Source organism: Megalobrama amblycephala, linkage group LG14, assembly GCF_018812025.1.
Source record: "Megalobrama amblycephala isolate DHTTF-2021 linkage group LG14, ASM1881202v1, whole genome shotgun sequence".
Taxonomy (NCBI): domain Eukaryota; kingdom Metazoa; phylum Chordata; class Actinopteri; order Cypriniformes; family Xenocyprididae; genus Megalobrama; species Megalobrama amblycephala.
In genome coordinates, this window is record NC_063057.1 from 795499 (window position 1) to 810139 (window position 14641).

Here is a 14641-nt window from a genome sequence, read left to right on the forward strand (position 1 = left end):
GAGCAGAAAATAGACGAGGATAAAAATAAACCAGCTGTAATCTGTTCTCTGTTGGGATTCTTAACCTTGTTGCATCTTTAAAGCGTCTCGTCATCTGCCTCTGATATGAAGCGCTTCAGACGGCTGCTGCTTCTGTTCTTATTCTCACACACATCTGTAAAGTGAGGCCAAATGGCACTAAAAATAGAAGTTTGGGAGAAAAGAAATGTTAGCTGGTTTAGTTGGCGGCCCATTTAGAGCACACAATGTCTGAACTTTTATTTGTGTGTTTGAAATATGGGATCATTTGAGCTCCTTTTCTCTTGTTCGCTCTTTTTCATGCAGTGAAAGCAGACGGTGACAAAAATACAAATCAAAGTATCATAAAACTCTTCCATGAAACTTTATTTTCTCCTTGTTTTCCACCTAAATAAAAAAAAAAAATACAACGTTGACAGTGAGTAACAGAATTAATAAAGGTGTAAAGATGATTTTCATGTTCTCCACGCAGCTTTTGTCCTCTTACAAGTTAAGTCCATCTTATGTAACCAAGATCATGTGTCGCGTCTGAGGTTAAGAGAGAATCTGTTCTTCATTCAGACTGTAAACAAGTCTTCATGCATGTGAATATATATTTCTGTTTCTCTATTGGATCGCCATTTCTGTCCATTCTAGTTCATAACACTTATAACAGAAAACCAAAAGTTCTCTTATTATGATTTTTCAAATATTCCCTTTCATGCAGTGTGTGATAGAGCTGTTTGTGAATGTAAAAGCTCTGCAAATTTTCAAATAGCAAAGTGCACAACAAATAAAGTTATCGGCTGTTTCTCAATTACAAGAACATGAAGAACTGACTTGCACACGAGTGGAATCCGTCCTGCCAGGCTACCTTGAAAGAACAAACTCGAAATGATTCTTGTGAGAATTACGGCCCTCTGAAATCAGTTTCATTTTTTTCCCAAATTCCATTTTTTTTTTTTTTTTTTTTTTTTTTTTTTTCTGTTTAAATTTTTCTAGATTCCGTTTAAATATTTTTGGACTTAATAATAAAATCTTTGTCATCAAAAAACATGTCTGATTAATTGAATTAATAAAAACTCTTAAAAACGAAATAAAAAAATATTTTGTTTATTTTTTTTTTTTTTAGGAAATCCTTTTTATTTTTTTCCCAAATTCCATTTTTTTTTCTGTTTAAATTTTTTCTAGATTCCGTTTTTTTCCGTTTACATTTTTTTGGACTTAATAAAATTGTTGTCATCAAAAAGCATGTCTGATTAATTGAATTCATAAAAACGATCAAAAACGAAATAAAAAATTATTTTGTTTATTTTTTTTATTTTTCTTTGAAATCCTTTTTGTTTTGTCCCAAATTCGATTTTATTTTTTTCCAAATTGCGGTTCTTTTTCCATTTAAATTTTTCTGGATTCCTTTTTTTTTTTTCTCATTTAATTTTTTTTTTTTTTTGTATTCCATTTTAATGGTTAAATTCAATTTTAGTAATCAGCAAGCATGTCTAATTAATTGAAATCATGAAACTTAAACTTTTAATAAATTGATGTTACATTGTATATAAAAAATTACGTTTTAGGGCCTTTTGAATTTTTTTTTTCCGTTTTATTTTTACCAAATTCTGTGTTTTCTGCTTTACGTTTTCTGGATTATATTTTAATGGTTAAATAAAATTTTAATAATCAAAAAGCATGTCTAATTAATTGAATTCATTAAACAAATTATTATAAATTTTTTAGGACACTACAATAATAGGTCCCTATAATTTATTTTTTAATTTTTTCCAGAAATTCTGTTGTGCGTTTTATTTTTTCTGGCAATGAAATGAAGGCATAAAAGATTAATTTATCTTTTAATAATATGAAATTAATCTCTTTTATGTCAAACAAAATGCTGCACAACAGAGCTTTACTGTTAAAATTCAAACATGGAAGAAAAATTGTGGTTATTTCCTAAAAAATAAAGTTTATAAAGAAAAGTTATACAGTAAATTCCGTTTTTATGACTGGATTCCGCAAGTTACGCTTTGATAAGATTGACACGGTAAAACTGGCGCCATCGTTTTTGTTCGTATTACTGTGTATCAACTGAGACTCAAAACACAATTAGGAGCTTTTAAAATAGAATAATATGGTATTTTAAAATGCCACGTGTTCAACACGCGTCTCAACACGCGGTATTGAGTTAATAAAGCAGGTGATTAGCGACTCTTTCTGTGGCTTTGGGTTTCTTCAGCACCTGCTGCTGTAATCCCAGCATGTGTACAAATCTTTAGTCTTATCTTGTTATGACGCTTGATCCAGCAAAGCGCTGCGTCACTATCTGACCGAGCAGAACGGCTCTGATCTCTGCTCTCAATATAGACCCATGTGTCCTTACCTGCGTCTCTGGCCTGATGGGTCACGCTCTGTTTACACGCAGTGCAGTGTGTGAATTAGTGTTTCACACACTCATATCAGTCAGTCACTTAGTATATACATTTTTATTTTTGCTCAAGTTTTGCTTGGTTCTTCTAGAATATCTAGTTTTAAATCCTATAAAACTAATATTGTCTTTGGGAATGAACATTAAGAAGTGTTTCCTGTTGCTCTTGTAGGTGGTGTTGGTGAGATGGAACGAACCCTTTCAGAAGCTGGCGACCTGTGACACAGACGGCGGGATCTTTGTTTGGATCCAGTACGAGGGCCGCTGGTCTGTAGAGCTGGTCAATGACCGAGGAGCTCAGGTGAGGATTAGACCGTCCTAAAGCTCCCGTTCATGTTCTCGCCCACAGATGAGGTGTTTAATTTGCTGTACCCACGCAGGTGAGTGACTTCACGTGGTCACATGATGGCACGCAGGCCCTGATCTCCTACCGCGATGGTTTTGTGCTGGTGGGGTCGGTGAGCGGTCAGCGCCACTGGTCCTCTGAAATCAACCTGGAGAGTCAGATCACCTGTGGGATTTGGACCCCTGATGACCAGCAGGTAACGACCGCTTTACTGATCTGTACAAAATCAGCTTTATTTTTTCCCAAATTCCCAAATTGGATTCTGTTTGAAACTTTCTGCATTCCATTTTAATGGTTATTTAAAATGATTCAAAAAGCATGTCTAATTCATTAAAATTATGAAATTTATGCAATTTAACAATTTAATTTATTAATAAAATGTTAACAAAAATAAAATGTAATCATTTTTTCCCTCATATTCCGCTTTTCTCTGGACTTCGTTAATGGTTTAATTCAGTTTTAATAATCAGAAAGCATATCTAATCAATTAAAATCATGCAATTCATACAATTTAACAGCAATTTATTAAAAGTTTAACAAAAATTACATTTTTAGGGCCTAAATATTTGTTTTCCCAAAATCCATGTTTTCCATTTAATTTTTTGTGGATTCCATTTAGTTGGTTCAGTTCAATTTTGATAATTAAAAAAAGCATGTCTAATTAATTCTTATACAATTTAACAGCAATTTATTAAAAGGTTAACAAAAATTAAATTTTTAGGGCCTAAATATTTGTTTTCCCAAAATCCATGTTTTCCATTTATTTTTTTGTGGATTTCATTTAGTTGGTTCAGTTCAATTTTGATAATCAAAAAAAGCATGTCTAATTAATTAAAATCACGAATCTTATACAATTTAACAGCAATTTATTAAAAGTTTAACAAAAATGACATTTTTAGGGCCTAAATATTTGTGTTTTCTGTTTTAATTTCTGTATTAAATTCTGTTTTAATGGTTAAACTCAATTTTTATAATCAAAATGTCTCAACTGAATTCATAAAACTTTAATAATTTAATAATTTTTGTACAAAAATAGGGCCCCATGGAATGTTTTATTTTTTCATAAATTCAATTTAACATTAATTTTCTATTATTCTATCATTTATTGTCTATTATTTTTCTATATTTATGATTTAATACAAATTTATAATCAAAAACGATTGTAATCAAATGAAGCCATGAAACCTAAAAATCTTTCAAAATGCAATCGAATGAAATTTAGCAGACATATAAATAATAAAACATGTATTTGAAACTGTTTTCCAGTTGAACGACTTTGATTTTTTTATGAATTATAGCCGTTTAAGTGACCGTGAACAGGTGAAATGTGATTTTAAACTCCGCTGTTGTTTTGAACCCCAGGTGTTATTTGGCACGGCGGACGGGCAGGTGATCGTCATGGACTGTCACGGGCGGATGTTGGCTCATATCCTGCTCCATGAGGCCGAGGGCATCGCCAGCATGGCGTGGAATTATCCCAGCTTTCTCGTGGAGGACAGCAGCGAGAGCGACACAGACTCGGATGATTACACACCTCTGCATGGTAACGCCGGATCGCCTTCATACTCTTCAGCCACAAAAAAATCTATGTTTACAGCTCACTTCAGGAGGGATATTGATTTTGGGTTTATGGTGGGATTGTTAAAGTGCAGTCAAGGGAAGAGATTTATAATCGTACAGCCTCTTCTCATGACATGCTTTTATTACAAGCATACAAAACAAACCATTAACGCAATAATGTTCTAGTGTTTTTCAAGCTGTAGTTTCCTCAGTAAATAATGCACTAAGTGTTATTTTATAGTTTTATTAATAATTTGAAGTAGGTTTTTATTTGTATACATCAGTGCATCCCTAGTTAACAATAGCAAACCCCAAAACACTCTTTTTCTTTCCAGTGCACAGTCTGAAGCCGGTGTTGACGGTCTGCTTCACGTCTGGAGACATCAGTTTGATGAGCAACTATGATGACCTCTCACCTACGTTAATACGCACTGGCCTCAAAGGTTGTTCCTCTATATGTTTCATCTGTTTATTTTGTCTTCTGTAGAGCAGAATTTATATTTCATGTTGAAATTTGCATTATTGATTCTGTTATTCTCCTGTTTCTTACTGTGAAGCTGCTTTAAAACGATCTGTGTTGTATAAGAGAACAGAATGGTGTCTATTGAAATGCAAATTGATTTCCTGTATAACGAGTCTGTTATTAGACTGCAGAGGGGAAATCAGTACAATCTAAATGAATCATTATTTCCTGAATCAATACACTGATTCCATGCATAAATATGTGAATGATCTTGCTATTTTTTTTTTAAAGTGCCCAATTATGCTATTTTAAAAGTTCTTAATTGTATCTCCTACAACAGGTTCACATTCATCCAAAATCAAAAAACACTTCAATTTCCTCATAAATATCCATTGCAGCATGAGTGTCTGAAACGGTTCGTTCAGTGATTCGGTCTCTCTGAACCTCGCTTCAGTTCAGAATCGATTCTCTCTTTTAGAAGACAATAACTTCTACATTTATGAAACTTTTACATTCCTTTTAGCAGACCTAAACAGCTTTACTGCACACTACATGAAATGTCATATCCAAAAAAGCATAAAAGGGGCACTTTAAATGTTTTTACTGATAATAAAATGATGTATAAAGTACTCTTTAATGTGTGTGTGTGTCAGATGTGGTTGTGCAGTGGTGCTCTCAGGGCGACTTGCTGGCTGTTGCTGGGATGGAGAGACTCATAATGACCTCTGACCTTTCCCAAGTGACCCGAAATGCCATTGTAAAGTTTTACAATGTTCATGGTGAAAACATTTACTCACTGGAAACACCTGCTCAGGTGAGGGTTTGCTCATTTAAACACAAACAATAATTTTCACTGTCTGTAAATAAGCATTTGCACACTGGAAAAAAAAAATTCACTCAGAAACTCCATAACAATTTTTGATTTTGTTCCTCTTTTGTAAGTAGATTTGGATAAACAAAAGCATCTGCTAAATCACACAGATGAAACCTAATCTCATGTGTTTCTGCATTTGTATTCAGAGGCCGATCAGTACTCTGTGCTGGGGCCACCGAGACTCGCGTCTGTTTCTTGCTTGTGGCCCGGCGCTGTACGTGCTTCGTGTCGAACACAGAGTCGCCAGCCTGCAGCTGCTCTGCCAACAGGTCATCGCCAGTGCGGTTCATGAGGAGAAAGACGTGGCCAAGCTCAGCATGCCCTCTCGCCTAAGCACATACGTGTCTTCTGCCTTTGCTCCCACCGTTAAGGTAGAAACTTAAGCATTTTACAGGCTCAGCCCAGTTTCTGCACCTTGGTTGTGTTGGAAAAAGAATACCCTTAACACTTGCTTCCCATTTTTCCATCTATCTTTGTTTCTGGCACCCTTTTTAGCCTCCCATCCCAGATCCCAACAACATGCGAGACTTTGTTAGTTATCCGACATCAGGTAACGAACGTTTGCACTGCACCATGAAGCGCACCGAGGACAACCCTGAGGTCGGCGGTCCGTGCTACACCTTGTATCTGGAGTATCTAGGCGGGCTTGTTCCTATTCTGAAAGGCCGTAGGATTAGCAAACTTCGCCCTGAATTTGTCATCATGGACCCAAAGACTGATGGGAAAACAGGTGGGTTTATATATTACGTAAATTTTGGCCAACTGTACCAAAATGCCTGGTTTTTGTTTCTCATTGGCTCAAATTGTTTACTTATCACAGATGAAGTCTACGGCAACAACTTCATCCCCTCCATGATTGACAGCTGCAATTGCTCAGACTCTAGTGACATTGAGCTCAATGATGATTGGGTTGGAAAGAAATCACCAAAGATCTCCAGAGGGAGCAAGTCTCCCAAACTTCCAAGGTACTGCATGTTTTTTTTTTTAGATTTGTGAGAACATTGTTAGGGAACTTGTTTTCGGAATTGCACTGAGGATCCACATGTTTTGTTTAACACTATTAGACTGCATGCTGCTTCAAACTCACCTTGAACTCTTTTTTTCATTTGCTACCTTCTCTGTAGAGACTTAGTGTGTCCCTTTACCAACAGGATAAATATAGACCCCCGTAAATCCCCCAAGCTCTCCCGCACCACACAGGAAATATCCCGATCGCCACGTTTGCCCATTCGCAAGCCCTCCATTGGCTCTCCAAGTCTGACTCGGCGAGAGTTTCCCCTTGATGACATCACACAGGTACTGCATTTTTACAGCTAAATTATAGACCATATTGAATATGTATTGGCACACAGAATGTTTCATTCTTAAAATGTATGTCTCCTTGCATTTTAGCACAATTATCTCGCGCAAGTTACATCTAACATATGGGGAACAAAGTTCAAAATTGTGGGGCTTGCAGCATTTTTGCCAACAAATCTTGGTGCAGGTATTGTATTTTTTTCAGTAATATGAACCACAAGATATTTCATTTATATTTATGCATTCCACTTTGTCTAACTTAATATATATTTCCCGTCTTACTAGTTATCTACAAGACAAGTCTGCTTCACCTCCAGCCCAGACAGATGACCATCTACCTCCCTGAGGTGAGGAAGATCTCAGTGGAATACATTAACCTACCTATGTTTAGTCCTAATGTCTTCAGTGAGGATGAGGATGACCTGCCTGTTACAGGAGCATCAGGAATCACTGATGATAATCCACCTTGCACTGTCAACATACCTATCGCCCCCATACACAGCCCTGCCCAAGCCATGTCCCCAACCCAAAGCATTGGCCTAGTCCAGTCCCTACTAGCCAATCAAAACGTCCAGTTGGATGTATTGTCCAATCCAACATCGACTGTGGCACCACCTGGGGTGTCTGACCAAGGACAGCAGGACACTGTGCTCACGGCACAGTATACTGTTCCTGCCAGGTATTCTAGTCCTGGCCAGGTAATCTTTGGAGGTATGGACGTTGGTCGGCTTTTAGTTGTGCAATCCCAACAGCAGCAGCAGCAATCACAGCAACAACAGCAGCAGCAGCAACAACAACAACAGCTGCAACAACATTATCAACAACAGCAGCTGCAGCAACAGATTCAACAATATCAGCTGCAGCAGCAACAGCTGTTGCAGCATCAGCACATGCAGCAACAGCAGCAGCAACACATGCAACAGCAGATCCAACAGATGCAGCAACAACAGCAAATGCAGCAACAGCTTCAGCATCAAATCCAACAGCAGCATCTGCAAATGCAACTGCAGCTGCAGCACCAGCAAATGCAGCAGCAGTTGCAACAGCAGCATCAGATCCAAATCCCTGTCCCAACTTTGCCCTCAGGTCAACCGTCATGCCCAGTAATTCAGCTTCCGCAGAGTACTATACCGGTCGCTCCCCCTACATCGGAGCACAGTACAGAGCGGGGGGAGCATGAGCTCCTGCTTAAAATCAAAACTACTCGTTCTGCCCCACAACTGGCTGAGGGCGATGCAGTGGTTTTTACTGCCCCTCTTGAGATTAGCAAAATGAACCCGCCCCCTCCTTACCCTGGCACAGTTGCTGCTGCAGTGGCAGCTGCAACAGCTGCAGGCTCGGCCGCTGCTTCTACGAGTTCCGCCTCTGGGGTAGCGGGAAGCAACACTAGCACTCCATCCTCAGGGGAAGTTTGTCTAAAGAAAGGGGATTTGACTCTGTATCCACCTGGTGCGCAGGGAACTCAGTACCCAACCCCACTGGGCTACGAACGCATCACCACATTTGACAGCAGTGGAAATGTGGAGGAGGTGTGCCGTCCCCGCATGCGACTTGTTTGCAACCAGAATGTTTACACGCTACAGGGCCCAGGAAGCTCTGCCACCCTCAGGGTCTCATCATCTTCCTCTGCTGTAGAGGGGAAGAAGGTGCAGCTGCCCTATGCCTCAGCCACGTTGAACCGTCTCACTGTGCCCAGATACTCTATACCAAGCGGGGACCCACCACCTTACCCTGACACAGCCAATACGGTTGGAGCAGGGCGGAACCCTGGCCAGAGACTGGACAGCAGCTTGATTCATGCAACCTTGAGGCGGAACAGTCGGGAAGCTGCGCTGAAGGTTTCTCAGATGCTGGATCCCCAGAGGACCCTTCCCTCCAAGGCCAAAGCCAATACTTTGTCTGTTTCATACCAGCCCAGAGGACCGACAGCTCTTTATACTTGCAGTCAGTGCAGTAGTAATGGTGGTATCAGCAGTGGGGCTACCAGCAGTGGAAGTAATGGAATAGCTGGGGGGACGATCATTAGGCAAGATTTCCCACCAACTGGGGGTGGTGCACCTCACAGCACTGTTATAGTGCACTCCAACAGTGCCTCACCTCTGCCTTCCCAATCCTCCTACAATTTGCTCAGTATGGATGGCTCCAGTGGTGGCGGAAACAGAGACAGGGGTGACTATATCAACTCTGCCTTTACAGAGGATGAGGCATTGAATCAGTCTCTGAGGCAAATGGCTCTTAATACGGAGGTAGTGAGTTTGACAGTCAAACGGCCACCTCCGTATCAATGGGATCCATCTTCTACGGAAGAGATTTGGGTTCCTCAAGAGCGTACTGCGACTCTGCCCACCTCTGGTCCTCCTACAGCCCACAAACCTCCCCCACTCGTGCTTAGCCCTGCACAGCATCTGGATGTTTCCCGTCTTCCGTTTGTCCTCTCGCCTAAATCTCCAACAAGTCCTAATGTCACAACTTTCCAACCACCAGGAGCTTATCAGATTGCACTGCCCTATCCACCAAGTGCAGCCTACAGTGGTCCCTCTCTACAGACAGTGCAAGCTTCTCCACGTCCTCCCTCTCCAAAAGAGGTGGTTCCTCCACTTTCCTTTTCCCAGCAAGACCAGGCTGTGGTCTTGCCACCTGGTTATCCGCCAAATTTGCCTAACCTTGCTTGCTTCCCACCAATGTACCCTGGGACAGCTTCTTGTTCTAGTTTGCCTGTGACTCCCATTCCTCTTCATCCATGGGGTTCTTACAATCCCTGTCCACCAATGCCAAGCCCCCCAGGTCCTGCCCCTTCCCTTCCACCAAAGACCTCCCACATGCTGGATAAGCCTGTTCTTTCTCCTCCCCCTCAACCACCCCCTCTTCCTTCGCCGCCTCCAGATCTCCAGAGTGTGGTCAGCCCCCCAGAAGCTATCGCTGAAGCTGGGGAAGGCTTTCAAGAGGTGCTCTCACTGAATGAAAGCCCTGTTCCTCAAAGAGCAGACAGGTTTGGCAAGAAGAACCGAAAGCGGTTGGACAACAGTCGGACAGATGAAGCTAATGTTCCAGCAATCGCAGAGGGAGGAAACAAGTCCAAAAAAGAGGGCCGTGCCCTTGGTGACTTCAACTCCCTTATCTCCAGTCCAAGGTTAGGTGGACGAGACAAGAAGAAACCTAAAGGCCAGAAAGAGCAGCTGAAAGCCAAAAAGCTAAGCAAGGCCACCACCAATGAGTTCCAGGACAGCTCAGAGAGTGAGCCAGAGCTCTTCATCAGCGGTGATGAGCTAATGAACCAGAGCCAGAGTGGTAAAAAGAGTTGGAAAGGTAAAAGGAACTTGCGGGCTGGAGGCTGCGAGCTGGACGAAATCAAATGCCGAAAGGCTAATGAGAAAGAGGACCGTGGCCTCGGCAGCCAAGGATTTGTCTACATTATGGCCAACAAACAGCCTCTTTGGAATGAAGCCACGCAGGTCTACCAACTGGACTTTGGAGGGAGAGTCACACAGGAATCGGCAAAGAACTTCCAGATTGAGCTTGAGGGGAGACAGGTACGCAAGAAATCTATTGCCTTTCATAGAAGCTTTATGACGCTTTTCTACTGCGTGGTACGACTCGGCATGCCACGGCTCGCTTTACTTTGCTTTTACACTGTAGTTTAGCACTGCTTCAAAATGGGTGGGAGTATAGGTGTATCGTTATAGTTGTACTGCCGTGGATCCGCTCCTCGGCTACCAACGAGAGGAACGTCTGCACCTCGTGTACTGACCAAGATACTGCCATTTCTTTTTTCAAGTTGCGTGGGACGGTCATTTAAAGGAACACTCCACTTTTTTTGAAAATAGGCTGATTTTCCAACTCTACTAGATTTAAACGGGTGAGTTTTACCGTTTTCGAATCCATTCAGCCGATCTGGTACCACTTTTAGCATAGCTTAGCATAGTTCATTGAATCTGATGAGACCGTTAGCATCTCGCTCAAAAATGACCAAAGAGTTTCGATATTTTTCCTATTTAAAACTTGACACTTCTGTAGTTCTAAGACCGACGGAAAATGAAAAGTTGTGATTTTCTAGGCCGATATGGCTAGGAACTATACTCTCATTCTGGCGTAATAATCAAGGAACTTTGCTGCCGTACCATGGGTGCAGTAAGTGCAATGATATTACGCAGTGCCACTCACAAATGTCTCCATGGTTGCAAGGCATGCTCCCTGTGCAAACGGGGTCACAGCCGCTGCATAATATCATTGTGCCGCTGCACCCATGGTACAGTAGCAAAGTTCCTTGATTATTACGCCGGAATGAGAGTATAGTTCCCCGCCATATCGGCCTAGAAAATCACAACTTTTCATTTTCTGTCAGTCTTAGTACACGATGTAACTACAGAAGAGTCAAGTTTTAAATAGGAAAAATATTGAAACTCTTTGGTCATTTTTGAGCGAGATGCTAACGGTCTAATCAGATTCAATGAACTATGCTAAGCTATGCTAAAAGTGGTACCGCCAGACCCGGAAATCGGCTGAATAGATTCGAAAATTCAACTGTTTAACTCTAGGGGAGTTGGAAAATGAGCCTATTTTCAAAAAAAGTGGAGTGTTCCTGTAAAGCAAGTCGTTCTAGTGGGTTTGGTGTCTCGTGTCCAATGACGCTGGTAGAGGCGATTCTCTCTGACCAATCAGTGATCTGCAGTGTTTACACGTCACATTTCAGTATCGTTACGGCTCGCTTGGAACCTCAACCGAGGTGGTACTACTTAAGTAAGCCGTACCAAGCCGTGCCATGCAGTGGAAAAGCGCCATTAGTTGCCTATTATACACTTCTAAACTATTTTGTTCCGTCTAGGTGATGCAGTTCGGAAGGATCGATGGGAATGCATACATCCTGGACTTTCAATACCCCTTCTCAGCTGTGCAAGCTTTTGCTGTAGCACTTGCTAATGTCACCCAGCGCCTCAAGTGATCGACTGGGCATGAACACTTTAGCCAATTATACCATTTCTTTCTTTGCTCTCTGTTGTTTTTTTTCCCAGTTTAAGATGCAGTACTAATACTTGAAAACTACATCTGGGAAGTAATTGCCACATTTTCCAAGTGTTAGCGGTACTACTGGGCACTGAAATCAATTGCTGTACAACATACTGTCATTTTACTAATTTTTTTGCATAAGATACTAATGATACTTTGAGGAGGTCATATCTAAACTCACTTCCAGGGACTTTACCCTTGGAGTTCAATTGCTAGCATCTGATTAGATGCTTTTTGGCTTGCAGTCATAAAATGTATTTTATTAACAAATAGTAAGACTGAATATGCAGTCTGTAGCTGTACTCTCTGTTAGGATGGACTTGCTTTGGCAGACAGAAACCGAATAAGCTCAACGGTGAAACCATTGATGCTGTATTCATTAGCACTCTAGATGTTTTTAGTGCATAATTCCTCTTGAATGTTTTTTTGTTAATCACTATTTGATCATCTACACTTTTTTTTTTTTTTTATTTGTACTGCCCTTCATGTCATTTTTATTTTCGACACACACATGCCCCCCCCCAATAATGAAGTGACTGCCCCCTGCTGACGCTTCTGTGAAGTGATTTTGTGTAATGGCTCTCAAGCCACATTTAGTCCACCTCAACATGTGCAAAACAAGCAACAGGAGATATTTTTCTACCGTATTACAACAATGTCATTTCATACCTGTTATTTTTTTGAAAATGATGTTTGTGCGACACGTTTTGTTATCAGTGCTAAGAATATCACAGTGTTAGATGAAATCCTGTAGTACGAATAGAAATTCAGCAGTAGGTTTGTGAGGAACAGCAATGAGAAATCTATCATTCAGGAGGATTGTGATTCTCTATGAATATATGGAGACACTTAATGTTTTTTTATTTGATTTGCCTTCTATCAATAAAACAAGCAAGTGATAAAGAATACAGCATGAATTAACAAGTCCCAGTTCAGAAGAGAGTGAATTTAACAGGCCGGTCATTACATTTCACTTCTAGTGTTTTCGAAAGAATTAGTCAGTATTTGTGATCAGAATCAACACGTTTGTGCACGTTTGTCTGTCTTATGTCTTTTGTAAAGAGTGGTTTTGTTTTTTGGGGTTAACGTGGTGATTATTTTGGCCTTTCACCAGGATTCCTTTCCCACGGTGAATCGAGAATTAGTTTGTACGGAAGAGTTTATTTATTTATTTATGTCTTGTTTGTTTATTGTGCAATATTGTCAAGACTAATGCTTTCTTTAACTTCTCAAGACAGCCGTTCACGATAAACGTGTGGCGTTTAATCCACCTTTTGTAAGTGTGAACATTATTTATGTATAAATCGGCTTGGTGTTGTGTGTGTGTGTGTGTGTGTGTGTGTGTATATTACGTGGATGATGCTGAATTGGTGGCGGTGGGTTTTGGTGTCATTTGCTCATGCGGTTTGAAGGTGATTGTGGTTACGGTGTAGTAAAGTGACCATGGATGGGTTTGTCACGTGTGTTTTTGTACAGTGCAGAATGGAAACCAGATCAGCAGCACAACCCTTCTCACTGAGAGAAATGCTATTTAACTGTTACATCACATACTCCATTTTACCCATGTGTGTCTCTACTATGTACTGATTTGATTGATGGTCTGTGTTGGGTTTTATTGTACAATTATGTGCTTGGTATTCGTAGGAATAGGTCAAAAAGATGCTTTGGAGATGAAGGAAAAACTGACTGAATGTGTGCATTGAGCGGTACAAAGGCATGCTTGGTAAATGAACTTGTTTTTTAAAGTATGTGTTTGTTTTCGAAGGGTGAGCATGGAATGGCTTTGGGATCGAAGACGCACGTCATAGTTCGTTATAATTGCAACTCATTTAAGAATTCACGTTTGCTTTCGTTTGCTGAAATGTGTGTCCATTCTGTCTAAAATAAATGAAATCACCCATGATGCCATTTGAGGTTTTGAGGTGACTGCTTGGCAGGAAAGTTTCATGTGGACTTGTTTCAGTTATTTTTGGAAGTGTCTTTATCTGTTTATTTGCTCTATATACTGTATATTAAAGGGGAATCCTTTGCTTTGCTATAATTCCCCCCTTTTTTGACTCTTATTTTGTAATCAGACTCTGGGGTTTGGGGTTAGGCGTAACTAACTTGAAGCCTATATGCACTAGGGTTTGCATTGTACTGTAATGAACAGTTTTGTTGTTCCTCAAAAGCTGAATTGTGTCCTTTGTCGGTGTGTAGCCCAATAAAGTGTACAGGTTGAAATATGTCTCCTCGATCATTGAGTTCATGAGCAAAACATAAACACACCGATGTTGTTTAAGAAATTTCAATACACATTTGCATGCTTTTGTCACTAACAAAAGTGCAATGGTGAAACATGATTTTAATATGAAGTACCATGATTTGAAATGGCTTTTAGTTGTTAATTTTATGCATTTTTTTTTTTTGCTTTATTTTTTTAGTTTTATTTTTTATTCATTTCCAGTTAATAATTTCAGTTTATTGCTAACTTTTGTTATTTTTCTTTTCTTTGCACACTGCATTTTCTCTCTCTTTTTTTGTATAAGTCAAACTAAAATCAGTGCATTATATCGTTTTGCTTATTTTTAAAAATAATATAAACTCAAGCCACTTCATATTCAGGTAATTTTAAAGAATAATTTTACATCAATTTTTAGAAATGCCTTTTTATGAGGGGTTTCTCAACATCTTAATATT

At 40.0% G+C, this 14641-nt stretch overlaps 1 protein-coding gene across 3 annotated transcripts in view; it reads left to right on the plus strand.

Moving 5' to 3' along the window:
• Window positions 1-14185, plus strand: part of tulp4a (TUB like protein 4a) — a 23939-nt gene extending 9754 nt beyond the window's left edge. For 2 of the 3 annotated variants that reach the window (XM_048156230.1, XM_048156231.1), the window contains exons 3-14: window positions 2589-2717; window positions 2797-2958; window positions 4125-4305; window positions 4658-4765; window positions 5439-5599; window positions 5806-6030; window positions 6155-6389; window positions 6480-6624; window positions 6784-6955; window positions 7052-7145; window positions 7244-10488; window positions 11781-14185. In XM_048156230.1, coding sequence (XP_048012187.1) covers window positions 2589-2717; window positions 2797-2958; window positions 4125-4305; window positions 4658-4765; window positions 5439-5599; window positions 5806-6030; window positions 6155-6389; window positions 6480-6624; window positions 6784-6955; window positions 7052-7145; window positions 7244-10488; window positions 11781-11897 — 4974 coding nt within the window. In that variant the 3' untranslated portion in view covers window positions 11898-14185. The remainder of the gene's footprint in view (window positions 1-2588; window positions 2718-2796; window positions 2959-4124; window positions 4306-4657; window positions 4766-5438; window positions 5600-5805; window positions 6031-6154; window positions 6390-6479; window positions 6625-6783; window positions 6956-7051; window positions 7146-7243; window positions 10489-11780) is intronic. The other variant, XM_048156232.1, reaches the window with a different exon arrangement.
• Window positions 14186-14641: the final 456 nt, after the last annotated feature.